The 21,865-nt window shown below is 40.8% G+C and overlaps 2 protein-coding genes across 7 annotated transcripts in view; both read left to right on the top strand.

Moving 5' to 3' along the window:
• BLTP1 (bridge-like lipid transfer protein family member 1) overlaps positions 1 to 2,036 on the top strand; it is a 119,975-nt gene extending 117,939 nt beyond the window's left edge. For all 6 annotated transcript variants that reach the window (XM_074905139.1, XM_074905140.1, XM_074905141.1 and 3 more), the window contains 2 exons: positions 181 to 346; positions 1,276 to 2,036. In XM_074905139.1, coding sequence (XP_074761240.1) covers positions 181 to 346; positions 1,276 to 1,492 — 383 coding nt within the window. In that variant the 3' untranslated portion in view covers positions 1,493 to 2,036. The remainder of the gene's footprint in view (positions 1 to 180; positions 347 to 1,275) is intronic.
• Positions 2,037 to 3,144: 1,108 nt separating this feature from the next.
• ADAD1 (adenosine deaminase domain containing 1) lies at positions 3,145 to 14,816 on the top strand. The gene is made up of 11 exons (XM_074904382.1): positions 3,145 to 3,316; positions 4,657 to 4,875; positions 5,983 to 6,148; positions 6,668 to 6,735; positions 7,254 to 7,376; positions 8,342 to 8,465; positions 8,649 to 8,819; positions 10,487 to 10,713; positions 12,090 to 12,327; positions 12,855 to 12,987; positions 14,703 to 14,816. Exons 1-11 carry the CDS (start codon positions 3,145 to 3,147, stop codon positions 14,814 to 14,816), a joined length of 1,755 nt encoding a protein of 584 aa, XP_074760483.1.
• The last annotated feature ends 7,049 nt before the right edge of the window (positions 14,817 to 21,865 follow it).

Genomic DNA, 21,865 nt, shown 5'->3' with positions numbered 1-21,865 from the left:
TTTACGAGCACTTCGTTCAAACCAAAACTGTTTGCCGGAAATTCTGTAAATCTGAAACATAAGGTGGTGTTCTCTTTCCCTCAGATTTTTTTTGCTTTCGTTTTTGTTTTAAATGCTGTACAAAGAGAATACAAGTGAGATGCTCATGACTTGTGGGGTTTTCCTCTCTCCGTTTTGTAGCAATTTTTCCTCCTCGCATTTTGGCCGCTCGTCCAGGGCAGAAGAACTCAGTTGGTGTTCTTGAGGACAGCTCCACTGACAAAGAGGCAGAGGAAAGCATTACTTACACTACAGTTGACTGGAGAGAATTTATGTGCAATACTTGGCATTTGGAACCCACACTCAGGTAACAATGAGGCTAATCTGCAGTCTGTTAATGCATTTTATCTGTGGGTACTCTCCTGCAAACATGTTTCCAAGTTGATGCTGTTCAGCTCCTAAGAGGATCAGTCATGTGGATGCTGTTATACATCTATCTTTGGCTATTAGTGCTGCTAGGAAAGACACCTGCTACAGGACATGACAGAAAATGGATAAGGCAATTATCTATTGCATCAGTTAATTGCTAGATTAGAATTTATTTGGATTAAAAATACGGTTGGAGGCTCTTCAAATTTAGGATACAGTAAAATTAAACTCATTAAGGACCAGAGATTATTGGGTTTGACTCTGTCCTACAACAGTCCATTCTCTTTCTGCCATACAGTTTTTCATCTTGCAGTTTTCCATTTTTAGCATTCCAGTTTTAGTTCTTCAAGCAGTTACCTTAAAATAAAGAAGCACTATGTATTAGTTGCTATATAGCAGTTTAAATTTGGCACAAGAGTGTGTATAGCAGCAACTCTCTATTCTCAATATGCACTTCTAATCACTGAAAATGACTCTTCTTTGTGTCAGTGTTTGTTTGGTTTTTAACCTCTGCTGACACTGCTGGAGCACTTCATTCACCTATCAAAATGTTCATTCACGTAGCAAAACAGCACATCAACCCGTGCCAAACAACTCCTGCCAGTTGGCATTTTGTGTTAGCAGTAATAATAAACCAATTTAAATATGGTATGGAGGCCAGCCCCGTGTGGTTTTTTGCCTCCTTGAGGAGAAAATATTCCACTGGTCATCTTCAGCTTAACTCTATAAATTAAGTTGGAAACAATGGCTGTTAGACTTTAAGTTGGTCAGAAGTAACAATGGTAAAAATGGATGTTTGCTTTCTACAAACGCCAGTTGCTATATTTATATATTTGAGATGGAGTCCTCTATTTACTCTTTTTTTAGATTAATATCCTGGACTGGGAGAAAAATTGATCCCGTTGGTGTTGACTACATCCTCCAAAAGCTGGGCTTTCACCACGCAAGGACTACTATTCCAAAGTGGCTGCAGCGCGGTGTCATGGATCCTTTAGACAAAGTTTTGTCGGTCCTCATAAAGAAACTTGGTACTGCACTACAGGATGAAAAGGAAAAGAAAGGAAAAGACAAAGAAGAATACTAGAAATATAATGTGACAACCATAATTCCGTTTGATTTTATCAAAGTGTTTTATTATATTTTCAGAATTTAAATATGGTTTAAAGAGAAACCTAACAGCCTTTTGCTACTCTATTTAAAACTTACATTGTGAGTAACTGTTTACTGTGGTACATGATACCATTCTGTATTTGAAGTTATTGCATGATGATGACCAATGTATATTCTGTGAAGGAATAGCTGGAACACTGTAAATCTGCTCCTCGGCGTCTGCTGTTTTATGATGTGCAATATGACTCCTGCATCTTTAAAATACTTGCAGATTAACTGTGAATTTTCATAAACGTTATTTGCCATAACACGAGCCCCGAGCCCCTCGTTGGTGTGACTGGTAATTGATTTGTTGATGTAGACTTGTGTAAATTTTTATATATATATATATATATATATAACTTATGAAACTGTGATTGCCTTAGTGCTAAAAATCATGAAGTTTATTACACTTGTAATAAAATTTAACTACTGTCCAGGGCTGCTTTTTTTTTCGTTCAACTTCCTTGATTAAAAAAAGAGTGTTTTAAGTGGAACTTTGCACCGAGTATCATTTCGGTGAGGTGACTGGGCGAGGCCGGGCCGGGCCCCCTCCGCCCGCAGGGGCGGGAGGCCGCCTCCCCGGGGGGGCTGGGAACAGCCGAGGGGAGCTCCCGGTGCCGCCAGGTAGGAAACCCCGAGGGCGGCACCGAGCAGCGGCAGCGAGCGGGCGGAGCTGCCCCGCCGCCGCTCCCGCCGCAGGAGGGTCAGGGCGCGGCTCCGCCCGCCCGCGCCCCCTCGGCTGCTCCAGGCCCGTGACGCCGCCGGCGGTTTCGGTGCCGCCCTGCCCGGCGGGACGCGCCGCTCGGCGGCACGGGAAGCCGACGAGACAGCGGGCGGGGGGCGGCGCGGCCCCGGGGCGGCCGAGGCGGGGCTCGCTCCTACCCGCTCCCTCCCTCACGCCTCGGCCGCGCCGCACGTGGCGGGCGCTCCGCGGAGGGATCCGCCGTCTGACAACGGGCGGGAGTGCGGCGCTGAGGGGCGGCGGGGCGCGGAGCGGGCCCTTGGGCGGTTGGCGCGCACCCCTCAGGGTAGAGGGGAGGGGCAGCCGCCGCCCACCCCCCGCGCCGCCGCCTCCTCTTCCTCCCTCCTCTCACCTCAGGCGTCCCCCGGCGGGTGTAAACGCCTCGCAGCGGCACGGCCGGGCGGGCGAGCCCGAGGGGTGTGGGTTCCTCACGGCGCAGGAGGAGGAGAGGCGATCGGGCCCCACAGCCTTCCACCCCGGCGCCAGCTTGGCCGGCAAGCCGGAGAGGGAGCCGCTTTGCTGCTTTAGTTTTCGCCTCGAGCGCCGGCCGGCCGGCCGGGGGCTCGTGTCTCGTCCCGACCTTCGGGCTGGTTGCAGGAGGAGGCGCAGAGCCGCCTTAAGCGGGGGGGGAGGCGGTTAACGAACGGGAGGAGAGGCGCTGAACCTCGTGGTGTGAGGGGCTCGGAAGGACGCTGAGTCTCGGGTCTCCTGCCCCAGCCTCTAGGCAAGCAGAGTTCCAGCGATGCGTAGGGGCCTTGTGAAACGTCTTAACTAAGAAATCTGGAGTTTGCAGCATGCCTTTAACATAACTTCGCTGTTAAACTTATTCAGGTTGGTCAGGAATGGCTGGCAGCGACGGCTGGTTTCAGGGTGTTGGAACACCCCTTTCTGACCTCGTACAAAGGAAGGCTTTGCCAGCTCGGGCTCTTAAGAAGTCTTCTCAGGCTGTGACTGGAAGGCCAGAGCTTCCACCTTCTGACACGTGCAGCGTACCAAAGGTGGCACCAAACCCAGGTATAGTTTTCAGTGTATACACTGGGAGCAGCTATTAAAATACATTATTAATGCTAGTGAAAGTAACTTCGTCATTTTGAAGGGTTGCAACCCCTGCTGCTTTTACTGCTGTATTTGCTTAAATGATTTCTTAGCATCTGCTTGAAATTGTTCCTCTTCTTCCTGTGTCCTTTGGTACTGGAAGATTGTTAGAGCAGGAGATTCATTGTAGGGTGGGCTGTATAGTCTGCAGTATTTCATAATTACAAATTCCCAGTTATACTTTCAAAGTGCTGTAGAGGTTACCAAAATACAGGCCAGGTACTGCTGCATGAATTTTCATAGAGATCATTGAGAAAAGTTTTAACTGCGGTTCTAGATGTGCCAGGATGTATTTTGAATTCTGTCTTGTCGAATAGTTGTGTTGAGGTGAAGGCATCTATTTATGAGACTTGAAGGTGGCAGTTTACTTTAGTTCTTGGCTGGCAGATACTGTGCGTGAGTATATGGCAACCCTGAAAATGATGATTCCGTCCATCCTAGAGTTGATACAGGGAAAAAGGTTTCATTTTTCCTCTTAAGTCTAAAAGAACACACCGATTCTTAAGACGTAGGAAGTGTTAATTGATGATTCTGTAGGAGACCTCTGTGTCAAAGACAAATGCCCAGAGACAGCGTGCTCCTTGAAGAGTTTGTCTTTCAAATGACACTCACAAGTGTGGGTTTGCCTCGGGACTACTCAGAATTTGCAGAACTCTCTTACGACCTGACTGACCTGCCTCACGTTGCTCTCTGAAGAGCAGAAGGGCTCTGTGCTAGGACAGATGAACTGCCCGACCACCCGCTGTCCTGGTTCCGAGTGTGGTTCTTCGTGAGCGCGTGGGGTCAGGGTGGGGGTGCAGTGCAGCTGTCCCGGTGTTTCGTCCTGGACACCTCAGCCAGAGGTGCTGTCTCTCTTCGGCAGGTCTTTGTGGGTGTTTTTCTTTGAATGAGTTACCTGCTTTTTGAATAATGTGCGTGGTTGCTAGAACTTGTATAGTGCTTTATGACAGGGAGTTCCACCACTTCATAGTTTTGTGTGCAAAACCACATGCTTCATTGTTCTGAAGCTGCCATCAGCAACTTTTATTTGATCACTGGTTTGCAAAGGGGGGGGAGGAGGAATCTAGGTTGTATTTACATGTCTGTGTTCAGAGGTTAATGGATTCAGTACTCAAAGTGAAAGCTTTGCTGCTTCTAAAAGAGGAGATAACGCACCGTTTGAATTGCTTGTATTCTTAATGGAGGGTTTAGTACAAAGCGATACTGCTCCAGATGAAATGTTTTAGCTTTTTGTTCTTCTGAGAGCATCAAAAAAGCAGATTTAAACTGTTGGAGAGTGTATTTTCTTAATGTTGTTTCAAAACGTTTTCTTTTGGAAGCAGCCGAGGCACCTCCATCATCAGCACATCCTCCAAAGAAAGACACAGAGGAGTTTATTGGAAGGTATAAACAGGGGCTAATACACCCAGTGTCTGCCTTGCATCAGTTTGCACAAATGCACCATTTACAGCTAGAATTCAAAGAAACTAGTGTGCCAGGTAAACAGTTCTTCTTTACCTAAATAAAATAATATTTGCTTATGCTTGAGACTATCTGAATTTCTGCAGTTAGTTTTACGGATTAATCGCAATTTAAAGTGAAATAACCACCTTCAAATTTGTTTTAGTGGTCAATAAAATTTATTAGCAAGCGAAAGTGAGCAAAACAGCGCTGGGTGTGCCGGGGAGTCTCTGCTCCGCCAAGACACACACCTTACATCCCGATCCCGAACCGGAGTCCTTTTAAAGTGCAGCCTTCATGAATATTCATGAGGGTGGGGGTGCTCCCTGAGGGGTCTGCTAGTAGTAAACAACGTTTCGCGGGCTTTTCTTTCGCGGGCTTCTCTTTCGCAGGCTTTTGTTGCCAGGGAATGTTCCCCGGCTTTCCACCGTGGGGAAGGCGGGGGATGACTCAGCACAGGTGTGCATGTATCCATAGTCCAGACGTGTCTAGACATAACACCATTTGGCCTGAAGGCGGCGGCCATTTTAGCTCCCTTTTAACAACTGATTTTAACCATAAAAACTATATACATAATGCCTTATTTCTTATTTCTTTTAAATCTTAGGTTACATGTAAAGTGCAAAACCACTCAGAACCATAACACTGTCTGACCACAACAAAGTTTAGTTACAATACAATCTGACATTAACACAATCTCTTTTTTTATATTTAATTTACTGAATAATATATTTAACCATAACTTGAGATTTGAATAACAAATATCATATATGTTTTATTACAGTTAGTATTGGTGGCACTAATACAGATGAATTTTTTTTCCTCTGGTTGCCCTACCCTTCACATATGTTGCTTTTTGGCTGCCCTTTTGTTCTTTACACAGCTGTGTCTCATAATTAATTACTACAGAGTTTGATCAGATGAATTGTATAAAATTCTGGCTGCTACCAGAAATTGGTGAAAAGTGCATGAAAGGAAAGCTCCCAAAATTCTTGCGGAGGTGAAGGGTTTGAGTTGTATGTTGCTAAAATTGTCTTTTTGTCTTGTACTCATCCCTGGAATGAAAATAAGCACATAAAGCTGTGGATAAAAGTAACTTAAGATAATGTCACTAATTGTATCTGCTTTTTTTTCCTCCTTTAAAGGTGGTATCATACGGCCTTATTTTGCCTTTTGTGCCGTGGTAGATGGTGTTTGCTACAATACTGGACTGGGAAAAACCAAGAAGGAATCTAGATTAAATGCAGCTAAACTGGCTCTTGATGAGCTACTTAACTTCAAGTATACAGGGGCAGAGGTTTCTGAGAAGTCAGGTAGGTATTCTAGCAACACCTAATTAGAATTTGAAAAGCTTGGCTTAAAGGTTTCCTATGCAAAACCTCTTTGTAGTTTTATTAAATGCTTCATCAGGGTCTCTGTCAGTTTTCTGGAGTCCTTTGGGCAGAGTTATTCCTTGTATTGTTCTGCCACTGTTTTTTTCTTTTGTGTATTAGAAGTTGCATCAGTTTGTAGCACAGAGCAGAGAATACTGAAGGAATTAGTTTATTTCTTGCTGTTGCACTTGATTTGCTACTCACTGGGTAACAGCAATATGAAGTTGATCCTAAGGGGTTTTAAGTGTTCATGGTTAAAAGGCTTCAACACTGAGTTACTACTTTCAAAAGTAGTTATCTTCTTTTAAGGGTTGCTGCCTAAATAGTTCTATGCTTACAAGGACTTCAAAATCAGAAAATTCTTAGAGAATTAAAAACTTGTAACTTGCTAGAAGTAGTGTGAAATCCATGTTTTGAAATTTGGAATGTCCATCCCAATTTGAACTGTTACATTCTTGGATCCTCCCTGTACTGCTGAGTCCCAAACTCCAACGAGTTCTGCTTGGGTTTCAAGGATCTGTTTGGGTAAGGAATAGTCTTGTTTTTCCCTATCGATTCAAATTACCTAGAAAATGCTTGATTTTCTTTTTTCTTCTTGCAATGCATGTAGTGATCTCTACAAAGTTACTGTTATTGTCAACTTCTTCTCTTTAAAGAATGCTGTGGGAATTAGTGTCACTAATGTAGGGTAGGAAATTGACCATCGGTTCTATAAAGAGACACAACTTCAGTCAGTTGCTTGAATTTAAGTGGTGAAATGGTGACAGAAACAGGATTTCTGTCCTTACTTGACATCCTGTGCGCAGTAGGTGATTAAACTTGATCTATATCCCTGATCTATTGTCATGAATAAAAAAAGCATAGTGTTTAGATATTCTTGTCCTTAATTTATTCCTGTCCATCGTGATAATCTTCAGAATCCCAAAAGTGTGTGTTGATAGTAGTGCTTTTACCATGTGTTTCGATTTATAATTTGGCAAGTGGTTGATCCCATCTGGGTTTTTCCCCCCCTGCAAATTTGTGTCTTGCTGGCTTTTATTTAGGAGGACAGCTTACGTACCAAAAACTTCCACAGACACTTAAGGAAATCTTTACCAGCCTGACTACCAAACATCCTGAGTACCAAAGTTGTGGCAGTTCACTGGCTGCCTTCATCATTGGAAAAGGCAAGTCTGTTTTGACCGTGAGTACTGGGGAGAGGGAAACCTAGGCTGTTTGTGTTCCCAGAGAGCCTTGAGGAAGACGTTTCTGATCTGGTAAATAAACGGGAAGGGTAGCTCTCCTCCTTTGACATACTCTGTTCTGATGGCTCTGTCTCATGCATAGTTGTGCTACAGTCGTGCAAACATTCAAGACCAACATAAGCACTTCCTTGTGCTGTCTGAAAGAGGCGTAAGGCTGTGTAGGCCAGAGCAGGTGGATGTGCCTCGAGGGAAGCTGCAGCCCGTGGAGAAGCCAGGTTGGAGCAGGCTCTGGGCAGGACCTGTGGCCCTATGGAGAGAGGAGCCCACGCTGGAGCAGGTTTGCTGGTGGGGCTTGTGACCCTGTGGGGAACCCATGCTGGAGCCGTCTGTTCTTGATGGACTGCACCCTGTGGGAGGGACCCACAATTCCTGAAGAGCCTGCGGGAAGGACCCAGGCTGGAGTGATTGATGAAGGGCTGTATCCTGCGTGAGGGACCTCGTGTTGGAGCAGGGAAGGAGCAGCAGAGATGAAGTGTCAGGAACTGATGTTTCACATGCTGCCCAGTGCCCCTTGGGCGGGGGGGGGAGAGGAGGTAGAGGAGTCAGGAGTGAAGTTGAGCCTGGGAGGAAGATGGGGTAAGGGGAACAGGTCTTTAGTTCTGGTTTTGTTTCTCACTATACTAGTCTAATTAGCAATATATTAATCTTTCCTATTGAGTCTGTTTTGCATGTGATGGCAAATAGCAGGCACTCTCCCTGTCCTTAACTTGACCTACAAGCTTTTTCAGTGTATTTTTTAATGGAGTCATTTAGGTTGGAAAAAACCTTGAAGATTGAGTCCAGCCTGCTGGGGGACAGAACTGTGACTGTGACAGCTTGATGGGCATCTGCCAACCAGACAAGGTTAACACACCACAGCCACGTAAAAAGAAATGGTTTTTTTTTAGGTGGACAGCATGAAGTTGTAGCTCTAGGAACAGGAGAATGTAACTACAGTCAGTGCTTTCAACCTTGTGGAAGAGTGTTGCACGACAGCCATGCCATTGTTACTGCCAGGCGTGCTCTGCTTAGGTGAGGGTGTGTGTACAGTTACTAGTTCTCAGTTTTGCAAATGCACATACAAGCACACTTGCATTTTCTAGTTAGCACCTTCTGGATTATTTTCAAAGCATGTGAATTAAATGTGTATGTCCATGTATTTGTAAACAAAGTAGTATTTTTCACATTTACCATTACTTAACACTTTATTTTTAGGTATTTTTATAGACATCTTATGCTGTTCTATAATGAAAATCCGGCGAGGACAGGGAAATCCATATTTTGCACAGCACCAGGCTCCAAGCTGCTTATCCTAAAGCAAAACACGACTATCTTTCTCTACATGAATCAGCTTCCAAAAGGAACGGCTCAGTTAAAAGCACATCTGTAAGTACCTTGGTATTTTCAGAGATGTTATAGTGGAAGATGAGTTTGTTTGCAGTGACAAACGTGGTTTGAGTGCCAAAAATAAGCGTTGTTACACATTTCCAAATGGGGTGGGCTGTTGTCATGTTTTGGAAGCATTAATGTTCAGGGTGGTAGTGTTCAGTGTGTGAGATGCAGCTCAATATGGCGATACAAAAAACTTTGCATGGGTTATAGCTTCAGGATGATGCTTTGTTTATTACAGATACCTGCTTACCTGTTAACCCCCCTCCCAAGATACTGTTAAAATACTAATAAATCATTAAATTTAACCACTGAGAAAGTGGATGTGGTGACTTAATGTCATCCTTTGCACTGCTGAACTGGAGTATAAAAAGCCTTGAATTAAAATAACAAGCTCCTGCTCTGCTTTATAGAAATAAAGGTAATGAGAGGAACTTGATGGGACAAATACACTCCTGTGCTTATTACGCTTCCAGCTTCTGTTAAAAAACCCCCACAAATTTCAGAAATTTAATAGTTTTGACGTATAACCAGCAGCAATTGCAGGTTCACCAAGTTAATATGAGCAGTGATATTTTGTGTGCCTTACAGTGGTGCAGTGGAATAATGTCCCTGAAAGTTGTACAGTCATAACTTTATGTACAAGACAGGTAGCTGCTTTTCTACTGTGTATGGGTGTTTGGAAGGCAGCCTTGTGAACTGGAAGTCACAGCCAGTTTATTGGGAGTTGTGCTGACCAGGGGAGCCCATAGAACTGCAGAAGGTTTTAAATTATTTTTCAGTGTCATAGCCTGCTCTTAGGAGGAAATGCGTTGATGGGACTGGATGCAGTTTGTTAGCTACTCTGTAATAGTTGATGGATCAAGATTCAGCGCTTTTTCTCTAGCTTTTTGTCCATTCTGGTGTGTGGTCTCTTGAGACAAACTGTGGGAAGTATTTTCTTCTAATAGAGCAGATTTGCTGATGTGTAGAGTTATTTAAAGATAATTTTTAAAAAGGCACTACTTGCAAGTAATCCACGAAATAGTGAAATGTGCCCACTTATTAACAGGCAGTAGTATGTTTCTTATGCCGAAATTAAATGGTTGCTTTATAATAATGTAGTAAAGCAAAAGCACCTTTAACCATAACATTGTAAGTTACAATAAAATTAGGGAGAGTTCACTCAGAACTTCAGGCTTTGACTTCTTGCCTTCTTTACTTCAGGGAGGAAAATATTTTGCTTCAGGCAATCGATGTTGTGTCTCCCTAATGTGTTACATCTGCTTGTTTTAAATATTTTGAGAAATCGCAGTGTATTACCTTTTAAAGGAGATTAACGACTTTACAGCTGCTCTTTCACAAGATGAACAGCCTCCCAAGTAATTTCTGTCACCGTGTTAAATAGACACAAAGTGATAGCTTGTTTGCAGCATATGCTGATCTTTTTTAATATTTGCACAGCTGATGGCTAAGATTGGATTGAATTATTTTTTTCTTATTTAAATGCTGATTCCAGTCATTTGAGCAGCTGAAGGAGGTGTTTCTAAAATTAACAGATATTGAACATAATGTAAGGCCCAGATCTCCTTGATAATTGTTTTCTGAGAAACAGATACCACTTGTACTCTAATAAAGAAATTATTGTAGTTCTCACTGAAATTCACTTTGTTGTCTGTCTTTAGACACCTCAGTCCACAATCTATATCTGCTTACGAAGCTAGTGAAGAACTGAATCTTCATGTTGCTGTAGAAGGCAAGATTTACCCAGCTGTTTGCTGTCCACCTGAAACTGTTAGAGCCAGAAGTATGTCAGCTAGTGACAAATTAACAAAATGGGAAGTGGTTGGTATTCAGGGAGCGTTGCTGAGTCACTTCATTGAACCAGTGTATATCAACACTATTCTTGTAGGTAAGCTTAATGCAAATCTCAGTGGGTTTTTTGTATGTTTCCGAGTTGCAGTTTGATTACATTTTATAAAGCATGAACTGAACCAAGATGGTTCTTCAAAGAATTATAATATTTTTCTGAAAAGGTACTAAGTGTGTATTTTTTTTTCCGCTCATCTTTGAAATGTTCTAATGTAGAACTCAGGCTTGCTCTTTTGTCATTGTGGGTTTGTTTTGTCTTGTCAGGTTGTTCTTCCTTTACTGTGTATTAGAGTAACAGAATAAATGCAGCATTGTTTTATAACAAATTAAATTTTAGATATTGACAAAATACCAAGTGTGACACATGCTGTTAACTGTTCAGTCAAATATGGTGACTTTAAGGTGACTGTGTTAGCCAGTTAACTGTAGAAATGAACAGTGGTGGAAGAGCTGCCAGTATTTAACTGAAAGCCCTCAATTTTGCCCTGGGGTATTTTAAGAGCTCTATTGGAAAGTCTTTGTTCAGTTTTCTGTGTGATCGTGGTCTGTGCCCCCCTCACCTCCCCCCTTTGTATTGGTTAATGCAAATAAATGTTTTGCTGAGGAATAAGGTTTACCAAGGTGATAGTGAATTCTCAGGATCTTGTGGCAGTCAGGAAGACCATATTATTACCAGAACTCATTTCAGTAGCTTTTATTTATTATCCTGAAGGTTTGCAGGTGTTCCTCGCTCTCAGTATTTGTATTGTGAGACTTAGTACACAGATGTAGGAGTTCCTCAGGCATTGAAGATATAGCAGCTTTTCCTTTTCTAACACAGAACAAGGTTTTTGAAGTGCTCCAAACGATCTTGAGAGAGTTGGTGAATGACTGCCTGTTCCTTCTGAGGAAGTTTGGGCACTTTTACTTAAAAGCGATAGTAAAATTTCTGATACGCTCACTTAAGTGGTATTCAGATTAAACATAATTATAATGTATTGCACTTGAATTTAATAGAAATTCTATGCCCATTCCTTGAGATACTATGGACCAAAGCATATTTTTTTACTAGGCAGACAGAAATATGTTGGATATGGAGTAATGTGGACAACTCCCTACCTTATTTTGTAATCTAGAACATCAAAGTTTGTGTTGCAGCTTACACTCCTTGCAGAAGACACCATTAAAGTAGAACTAGTTAATGAAGAATTAATTGTTCCAAAAAGGATGCATCCAGTGAAGGTAATGATGTCTCTGGAGAAGAAACTGTGAAATCATTTCTGTTCTGTGAACTGAATCTAGGAACTGATTTTTCCAAACATGAATTATGTGTAGAAAAATGAATATAATGTAGACCAATGGAAACATCTGTGTTATTAGGTTGTTGGTTTTTTTTTTACTTGATGTGCTTATATGTGACCTTTTTCTGTTTAACAGGAAATGGAAATTGCAATGATACAAGAGGACTAGAAATAGCTGTAAAACGACGTGTTGATGATGCACTTACATCAAAGCTTCCCATGCCTTATGTGGTCAACAGATCCCATACTTACTTGGTGAATGCTGCACACCCAATTCAAATGGACTATACACAGAGGTCTCTTAGTCTGAATTGGTCATTGTCAGATACATCACTGGAAGTTGTGGATGGGTTAAATGGAAAAACCACTGAAAGGTTAGAATTTTTCCTCGTTATGTTGGAAATAATGGCTAGCATTATTGTTTTGTGCAGGTTCATTGCCATATTCCCTTTTTAAGCTATGCATGGAGGCCACAGTATTACCCAAATAGAGTCATTTTCTCCTGTGTTAGGTGAATGCGTCTCATGGTTAGATGTAGTTTTAGAGATCTTTTAACTTCACAGTGAGATATCAAGATACGAAAACAAATAGTTCTTTGAACTGAGATGTCTTTATTCCGTTGTCTGTTGTAGTGAATGTGTTAGTTTTCACAATACATAAAACCAGTTGGCATCCTTGTTCAAATGAATTCCAGTTTGAAAACCATTTTTGGTTGGCTTGTTTAAATTCTCACAGCTGCTGATACGCATTAGCTTTGCTCACTGAAAGTGGAAGTAGAATCATGTGATTGTATTCACAAAGCATTAGAGGGGGAAAAAAAAAATCCTGTAATCGTCAAAGCAATATACTGTAATGTATTCGTTACTGAGTTTTGTTACTCTTTTTTTCATTTTGACTGTAGCTCACCATTCAAAAGCGGTGCTTCCATGGCAAGTCGCCTTTGCAAGGCGGCCATGTTTAGTCGTTTCAAATTGCTTGCTAAGGAAGCAGAACGGAATGATTTGCTTCAGGTTACAACGTACCATGAAGCTAAGGTAAGCTGGTGACTTGCGGAAATACGGCTCCACAACCTCTAAGGTTAGAAAGTAGGTATGTTTATTCAGCGCTTAGGCACATGGGGGATTGTTCCACCACAAACGTGCGCACCTCTTATGGCACCTTGTCTTGGCTTTATGTTACAAAGCATTACATATTCAAGATACACGTATGCATATGCATAACCTATCCCTGCTTTGTATTATAATGAGCCTGAAAGTCTTTTTCATATGTTCCGCCCCAGTCTCCTCCTAGTGCGTCTGCACAGTGTGTCCTGGTGGTCGTGGTCTGGAGTCGCGCAGATGAAGTAGCTCCTCTTCTTCACTGTTGAACTTTTTACCTTGGTTCCTTACACAGTCTCTGTAGCCTCTTGGACTCAGGCCAGACCATGGGGTTGGTTTTGACCGGTTTTTAGGGCGGTCTTCCTATTCCATCAGGAAGCATTCTCTCACAGCTTCTATTAATCAAGATTTCCATATTGTTCTGCTCTCTGGCCCATCAACTATGATCTATTATCCTATTTTTAATCTTAGTTATCTTTTAACTAATGGGCCTCTAGTCCCTAGCCTGATCTCTAAGTCCTCCATCTTTATCTCTAAACTAAGTTATACATTCATTTCGTGAGTGCCTAATTTCTATATCCTATTTTTAATATCCTAGCTCTTTATTTCACTGGTATGGGAGGGGACATTTCAATAAGGAGATGCTTCATGGCTACTCTCAAAGCTGGTTTGGTAGCCAGGGGTGACTTCCTGCTTTGCTGAAGACTTCTCCTGAACAGCTGTATCTCCTTCACTGGCTATATTCAAGTAAAATTAACTGCTGAATTAATCTTGAGACATTCTCTGTGAAGGTCTGTTGTGTTTTGTCTCGGCATGCGGAGGTTGCTGGCCATTTTCCTCATGTAAGATAGTTTCAGATTAAAAAAGTTGGGGGTTTTTTGTTCATGAGTTCCTTTTCAATCTTACTTTTTATGTTTGTTTCGTACATATGTAGATACTTTTCTACCACAGTGTAGTCTCATGGGAGTATTCTTAGGTCACAGAGGAGTAGGAAAGTAGGAATTGTTCATGGACAGACAGCATTAGGTCCCAGGCTTTCCTTTTCATATAAAAATACAGATAAATTACTTAAAGAAGCTACTGTGATTCTTGATTGCTGTAAACACAGTTCACTCCTGTCCATACTTGGAAATAGGTAGTCTCATCTTCCCAGTACTTCTTGGTAACTCTTCCCAGGTTTTTCCTCTCCTTTGACCAAGAAATATATTTTATTTCCAAAATTGTTATTAAGTTTTTATAAAGTACCTGTCTTTTTTTTTTTTTTCCTTCTGTCAGAACATGCAAGAGATAATTTTTTAAATGATTCAAAAACTACTTCAAAATAGAACGGCTTGCTAATTGTCTGTTCATGTGTTTATCTTTGCTTTGAGTGATAGTAGAAGTTTATTTGTAAAGATAGTATTGAAACTGAAAAGATGCTGTAAAAGAGTAATATTTAACAAAACATTTGTCTCATCCAGATAAATGCCCAAACATCTCAAAAGAGTATGTTTTTAGAGTCTGTAACACTTTCACTGTCGGCAACTGAGGAGACTAAGATTTGTAGATGGTGTTTTTCTACAAGATTTCTGTTTGTGCATATTATGCTGATGATAAAGAACACAGGTCTCTGTAACCATCATTGCTGAGATCTTTCTGTTTCTTTTTTTTAGATTGAATCTGAATTGTACCAAGAAGCTAAAAATTTGCTGCAAAGCTACTTAGAGCAACATAGTTATGGATCCTGGATTGTAAAGTCCCCACATATTGAACAGTTCAGAGACTGACTGTAAAGTGGATTATATGTGTAGTTGGTTTGGATGATTTCTTCCAGTAAAATGTAATTCTGATTGGTAAAATGTTTAACTGTAGGGTTCATATTTGCAGCTTGAAAATCATTCCAGAGCTGCTTCTTGTCAACTTAAATGCAGTTATTAAACTATCTGTAACAGCTTAATTTCTTCCAAGTGTTGATGATTTCTCTAACAGTTTTGCAAATCTTTTTTGTTTTGTCCCCCATTGTCACCTCATTTCTCCTTATGGTAAGAATATGGTAACATTATGGCAAGGGTGTTGTTAAGTACCATACTTAAGTTTTGGGTGGTGGTGTGAAATATTGGGGTATTTAAATAGTACACTTTTATGTTACTTGATTTTTGTATATCCTACAAGAGTGGGAAGCTGTTAAGTGTTTTCATACATCGGTAACAGTGTAGTGCTATAGTCATGTTTCAGCTTCTTATTGTAGGAGGAATCTAAAGGAAAAACTGTTTTCCAATATTTCTTCCTTAATATGTTTTTTATATGTGGAGTCTTTACTGGAGACAGTTGTTTTGTTGATATTGAAGTTGTTGAAACTCATTGACTTTGTAACTCTGGCCTTGACCTTTTTTTGCTATTCTGCTATTTTGTTTTCTGGTAGTATCTTTTAACTGGGAGGTGGTATTGTTTGTTGGGTTTTTGTGGCACGTACTCCATAGAGTATTTGTTCCATTAAATATTTCCTTTCTGGGTAGAACAATCTCTAACTTTCTTAGAAATACGATGGCCATAGTGTTGCCTTTTTCAGGAGTATTAAAGCTTATTTCCTTGATAGTGTGTTAGTGTTCTATATACTTCTGGACCATTTGTCTGTATGGACTTACGTCGCGGTAGAGACGGTCAAGCGACAATCAATAATCAAGTTAGAAGCAAAAGAAGTGGAAAATTTATTGTTTTCTACATACTTTATATATCTTATACAACTACTGCAAGCTCTAACATAATTGGCTAAACCCATAGCAATGGTACACCCATAGCAACGGAACATGATTGGATAGCTTTCTTAAAGTTTTACTTCTGAATATAATTCACATAGTTCCTTATCTGTGGTCAACAGTTTCATGTTTCTTGCAGCAGATGTTCACTGTCCTTGCTCCTTATCTGTGGTATGCCCTCCTGCATGCAGGCTTCTCACGGGTACGGGACAATCTGGCCAAGGTCCAATTCCATCTGCTTGGTCAGGCATCCAGCAGACCCGCTGCCTACCCCGACAGACTTAGACTTTTGCTGAGACAGCAGCAGCAGGGTGTTTTCTGTAAGCTAGAAGCCTTACATATGTGCAAGAAACTGAGTTTTTTCTGTGTACTTCAGCCATTTTATTAATTGGACAGCAAACCCAAATGTCTATGAAACTTGGGTTTCTTCTTAGGAGGAGGGAGTTTCTGTTGTGAAAACAGTGTGGTGTTCTGGGCATGATGGCTGTATCCCTGAGAAAGAAGATGATGGCAACAATATGAATGCAGTTCTTGTATCTAGATTGTTCTTTGATAAAGTATCAGCAGGTGCAGGATGCACTGAGCTAGTAGATACAAGCATGTAGGTGTTCTGTCTAGGCTTTTCCTCAGCTACCTCAGTGATTCCAAAATGTATGGTTCCACAAGCCTGAGAGAGGCAAGAGTGCTGCAGTTCCAGTAACGAGGCTGAAGGTGTATTACCAACAGGTCTGTGCACGCAGACCGCGTGCACATCACACATATATATGTACCAGGCTGGCCACACAGGCCACAGACAGGCCTGTGAGTACAAACTGCACCACCAGCCTCCAGCTGAGAGTGCCCTCACCCCTCCCTGCTTGAGACAAACTGAGGTCCATGGGTGAGGATATATACGCACACACACACATATATATGTGCATGCATGTATGGGGGGTGTGCGTGTATCCTCTCAGTATGTATATAGATGCGTGTAGACGCACCCGCTGTACCTGTACATGTGCATGTCATGAGTGACAGACAGGTCAAATCTGACGTACATGGAATGTGCATGTAACATGCCACATGTTGATTCTGACATAGATGTCAAATCACATGTCACCTAGGTCATGTTATATGTCACATCACATACCTGTCCTGTGTGCATTCCCTGTCACATAGATGTCATGTGTCACAGACATCACATGGTTGTCACGTGTAGCATGTACATATCACACATGTCATGTCACGTGTTGTGTCACAGTACATCACACATCAGTCATACATGTCAGATGCATGTCACAGATGTTACACAGATGTCAAGGAAGTTGAATACATGTCACATGTTGCACACTTGCATGTCACATACATTTTAATTTTCTGTTAAAGCTGTGGGATCAAGCAGGAGAAATGCACTTAGGAAACTGATTTTCATAAGTACTGTAATGGAGTCTGCTGAAGTTTTTTTACAGCTTGCAGGAAAAGGTATGTACAGTAAAGTTCCCCTTGCTGTGCATTTTCAGATGCTTTCAGTGTAATGCTCTTTTTCTCTGACGATTTCTTTTCAAGCTTAGGCAAATAGAGAGGCTGATCCTGCAGCTACTATTTAAGTATATAAACCTACCTATATTTAGTCACAGATTTGACAGACAAAAATATATGGGGAGTTTATTTGCTGTATGTGGAATTTTTATCAGTATCTTTAAAAATTTAGCTGTTTTATTTTTTTAACAAAAGGCTAAAGGGCTGCCAGATGGACTACAGTGATAGTATCTCATGACAGGGAGGAAAGTACAGTTCTAGTTGAGTCAAATTGACTAGAACTCGATAAATTCCATGTTAATATTGAGCCATTATGTATTTTATAAACGTACAAATTTTAGTGAGAGACCTACTGTGTGTTTTTTCTGCAGACTTTATGAACAAAAGTAAACTGTTTTTTCTCACTGTCTTTGGAGCTATGCTATTTGCTCTTTTTTGCCAACAGTAGATCTTTATTTAGCCTAAGCTTTTACCATTTCCCTTAAAACTCACCGTTATCTACACTTTATGGTGCACTGTGTTGTGGCAGTCTGAAATCTCTTTGCGCACAGAAGTGTAGTGACCACTACTGTGTATCTTGGATCCACAGTAACTTTTTCTGCAAGATTCTGCTGCAGTATTGCTTGCTGTGCTTACTTTCTGTTGCTCTTTGTCATTCAGTGGCCCTTAGAGAATGCAAAATCACAGTGACTTGAGCATAATTGTGCTCTGAAACCTAATTTAGTCAAGAAACTTGTAATTGGAAAGAGTATGTATTTGCAGTATTCACTTCAGTGAAATGAACACTACGTCGTTAACCAGTAACATTAAACTAGGTCTTGAACCTTACATAAAGGGAAGTGGGCATCTATGACATGAAGTCTGTGTATTGCTAAATAAAATCCTGTCAAAATAGCAATACTTAATTCTAAGGGGTTTTTACACTACCCTTTGCCTTAGATTTTCTGCAGAACAGCATGAGTGTGTTTACATCCTTTTCCAGTATGGATTTTGTTAATACGACATAACTTTCATCAACTGCTGACATGCAAAATGCTTTGTAGACACCTTACATACTTTTTAGGAAACATACAGTTATGTATGGCTGAAACAGAAATTTAAAACATTAATCAGAATCCAAGCATGTGCAACACAAGCAACTTCCCTTACGTCAGCTAGCTTTATGTCTCAGCAGTCTTTATAGTCAAACAGGTACTTCTCTGAAAAGGTTTCTGGAAGCGTTGTTGGTGGTGTTACATTGGGAGCAAGTCAGCCAGAAAATGTTTCAAAAATCCACAGCAGAACATGGCTACTGTACAAAAGTCACATGGTAACCCCCACAATTAATGCCATCATAGCCAAAGCCACTGCTTTCCATTGCCATGAAACTGCAGCTCTCTCAGTATATTGCAGCCCAATTCCAAAGCAGTTTGTGCAGTCCAAAAGCAGTGTATATGTTTACACAGTGCATGTGTTTTATTTATGAAGTAGGTACTGAGCTATGGCTTCTTTCTTTCCTTATGAATGTATGGGTAAATATCTGTTTACTGTAGCTTCTTGGTTTCTGAAGTACTTGACTGTTCCTACCTTACCTAATGCTTACTGTTTAGGGACTTAGAAAAGGTCATGGTTATTCCACATGCGATGTCCCAACTCCATGGATTGACCCTAAGGTAGATTTTACCAAATCTTAAGAGTTGAGGTTTCTCATGCTTAAACAAATGATAAAGGAAGCCTCATTTATATTAAAGGAGTTGTGTTCAATGCAAACTGCTCCTTGCACCCTCTTGCTGACTGCTGGGAGCTGGGGCAGCGATGCAGATACACATGTGGCCTGATCCTGGAACAGGTTTGCAAAGCCACATGTTCTATGTGATGCCGTTACTTTAGGGTGCAGCTTTCTGCTGTAGGTAGAGGCTTTAGATGCAACTGGCTCAGAAAGTTACAATGTTTAAGTCACCCAGTGAAGATACTCAGTGAAATAATGGATAATCTAAACCTATTACTGAATTACGGCTGCATTACGTATTATGTGTTTTACAGCTGTAAATCTATTAATGATTAGTCTTAAATCACATTAACTGTGTATATTTGCTATCGAACTATAATTCTATTTCCGTTCCCTCCCTAATACTTGGGTGCAAGCTAGCCCCGCCTGGGACCAGCTTCCCACACAAGGTCTTTCAGAGCCAGACCTGATGGGGAGTCCAGCAGGTGTTCGAGGGGGTCTCTGGATTGGGCTTTGCAGGTTGGTGGCACTGCCAGGCAATCTCAGCCTTCCTTGGGTTTATTGTTGTGGTTGCTTAGGTATGGGTGAGCTCGCAAGGTTCTGCATGCTAAAATTCCTCTGCAGTTGGCAGTACTAGTCAGAAGGCAGCAGTATTCATATCACTCTTAAATTCTTATGGGTGTTTTTAAGACTAGTCTCTTTGATTTTATCTCCCAGGCTTAGTGCTTCCTATGTCTTCAAATACAGTCTCACTTTGTTTAAAGGTGATTTTTTTTTTTTTTCGGTGCTGCTTTTAAGCATTGATCAAGAAAGAATCAATGTAAGGAGGAGCATTCTACAAAGATTGACAAGGTAAAATTTTTGTGCATAAATTTCTTGCCTTTTTTCTCATTTGTATTTAAGTATTACTGTTATTACAGGCTGTCATTTGGGAGGCATCTGATTTGAGAAGAGGGTGGAGCAGATATGTTTGTGGCTGGGATGACTGACAGTGTTTTGCTTTTCTGAGTCCTTGTGGGTGGGGACAGAGCACTCCTTCACTGTGGGAAGAGAAGTTAAGTAGAGCAACAGATACAAGCACTGTAAGTATTTTCCCAGTTTTGGCGGAAAGCTGTCATTAACGCCTGTTTTCTCTTTGCAGCTTTCAAGAAAACTGAAGGTTTTTCCATTGTTAGTCAGTTTTTAAGTGTTAGGGTGAAATACTCCATACCACACCCACCAGCAAAACACATCAAAGACTGAATGATAGGATGATAACTGTTGTAGGAGGCTTACTTTCATCAATTACAGCTTGCATTGTTAGCACTGAGTGCTGGGTTTGGGATTGTAAATATGCTCCTTTTAGCTGTTTTTTCTGCATAAAACTTAAAATGTCACATGACTGACTCCATTTTCATTTGAAGTAAGCACCTTTCAGAGGTTCCACAAAAAGATTTTTGTGAATACTTAATGCAGTATATGTTCATGCAGATTCATATGTTAATTATCAATTTTATGTCAGTTGTTGCTAGAAAGAATTGACTATGTAAGTGTTCTGAGACGTTGGTACCTCAGTTACCTGCATAGTTATTATTTCAGGTGTGTTTTCATGTTTCCCTGTCTCTGAAGATTTTTGAGAACTACATGTTTTGCTTACACCAATGAGAAAAATGTATCCTGCAAAAAAGATGCAGCGGAAAGCCTGTGTGGCTAAGTAGGACAGCTCACAAAAAGACTTCTGGGGTTTGAGTTTCTTTTTAGGGGAAAGCAACTTGGTAGCGTTACTTCTATACCTTGTGCTGTATGCCAGCATAAACTGGTATTTTACATTGCTTAGAAAGGTTAGCTGCAGGTGTCTTGTTTTGAGCCTGATACCTGTACGCTTGTATACTGGTAAATGTGGTTTTAGGTTTCTGTAATTGTGTTTTTAAAAAAAGCAGAGGAGTAAGTCACCGGTGAAAAAGATGGTATAATTTAACAAAGCAGACTCTAGACATTTTTATGTGTTACTGAAATTTATTAAATACAATCTACACATCTAATATTTTTTTCAATAAATAGTTGTCTATGTTTATTGACAAAATGAGAACCAGTTAATTTTCCAAAGTTCATTTTGAGCCCGTAGGGCTTACAGAAAGGATCAAATGTGATCTTAGAACAGCCTGTTGTATCACCCAGACTAAGAACATAAGTGGTCCCAAAATGGACAGCAAGCTAGTAAGCCACAGGGCAAACTATATAAATTACTCATAATTAAATATTTAAATAAATAATGTAGCAGGAAAAATAAAAATGGTTATCTGGTTATTTTAGCATAGATATCAGAAAGTTGTTCAGTTCTTGATGAAATGCAGGAAACTCTTTCTTGTCATTAGCTTCACAGATCTTGCATCCAGTTCCTAGGGGAATTAGGTTCTGCAATACAGATATTTTTGTTGATTGGTGATAGTTCTCTTGCCAGCTGGTTTTAGCAATAATACATCAATTTCTGTATGTTAAGTTTTTCTTTTAAGAAAAAAAAAACCTTAATATTTTGGGGGATTGGCCTTTTTCAGTTGGTAAGGGATGGAAGCAGCTGCTTATAAAGGAGATTGTTGTAAATGTAGAAGTACTACAAGCTAAACACATTCACTCTCTATGATAAATACAGCAGCGGAGGCAAATCTTAATTTCTAGCCTGAAGAGGATTTCTAGAATGATACAATTTCTTGGCCATGGAGTCTGTTTATGTAGTGTATCAAGGTGTACTGCATTCATTGCTGGGTCCTTTACAGCCATAAATTTATGGCACGGTTTTCGAACCCATTGTTTGTGTAAATAGTTGTTACACTCCTAAAAGCAAGCTTTTGTCAGATGCCTTGCATGATTCAGTAAA

The sequence above is a fragment of the Athene noctua genome, chromosome 4 (genome assembly GCF_965140245.1).
Source record: "Athene noctua chromosome 4, bAthNoc1.hap1.1, whole genome shotgun sequence".
NCBI classification, from domain to species: Eukaryota; Metazoa; Chordata; class Aves; order Strigiformes; family Strigidae; genus Athene; species Athene noctua.
This window is presented reverse-complemented; position numbering and strand designations above follow the sequence as displayed.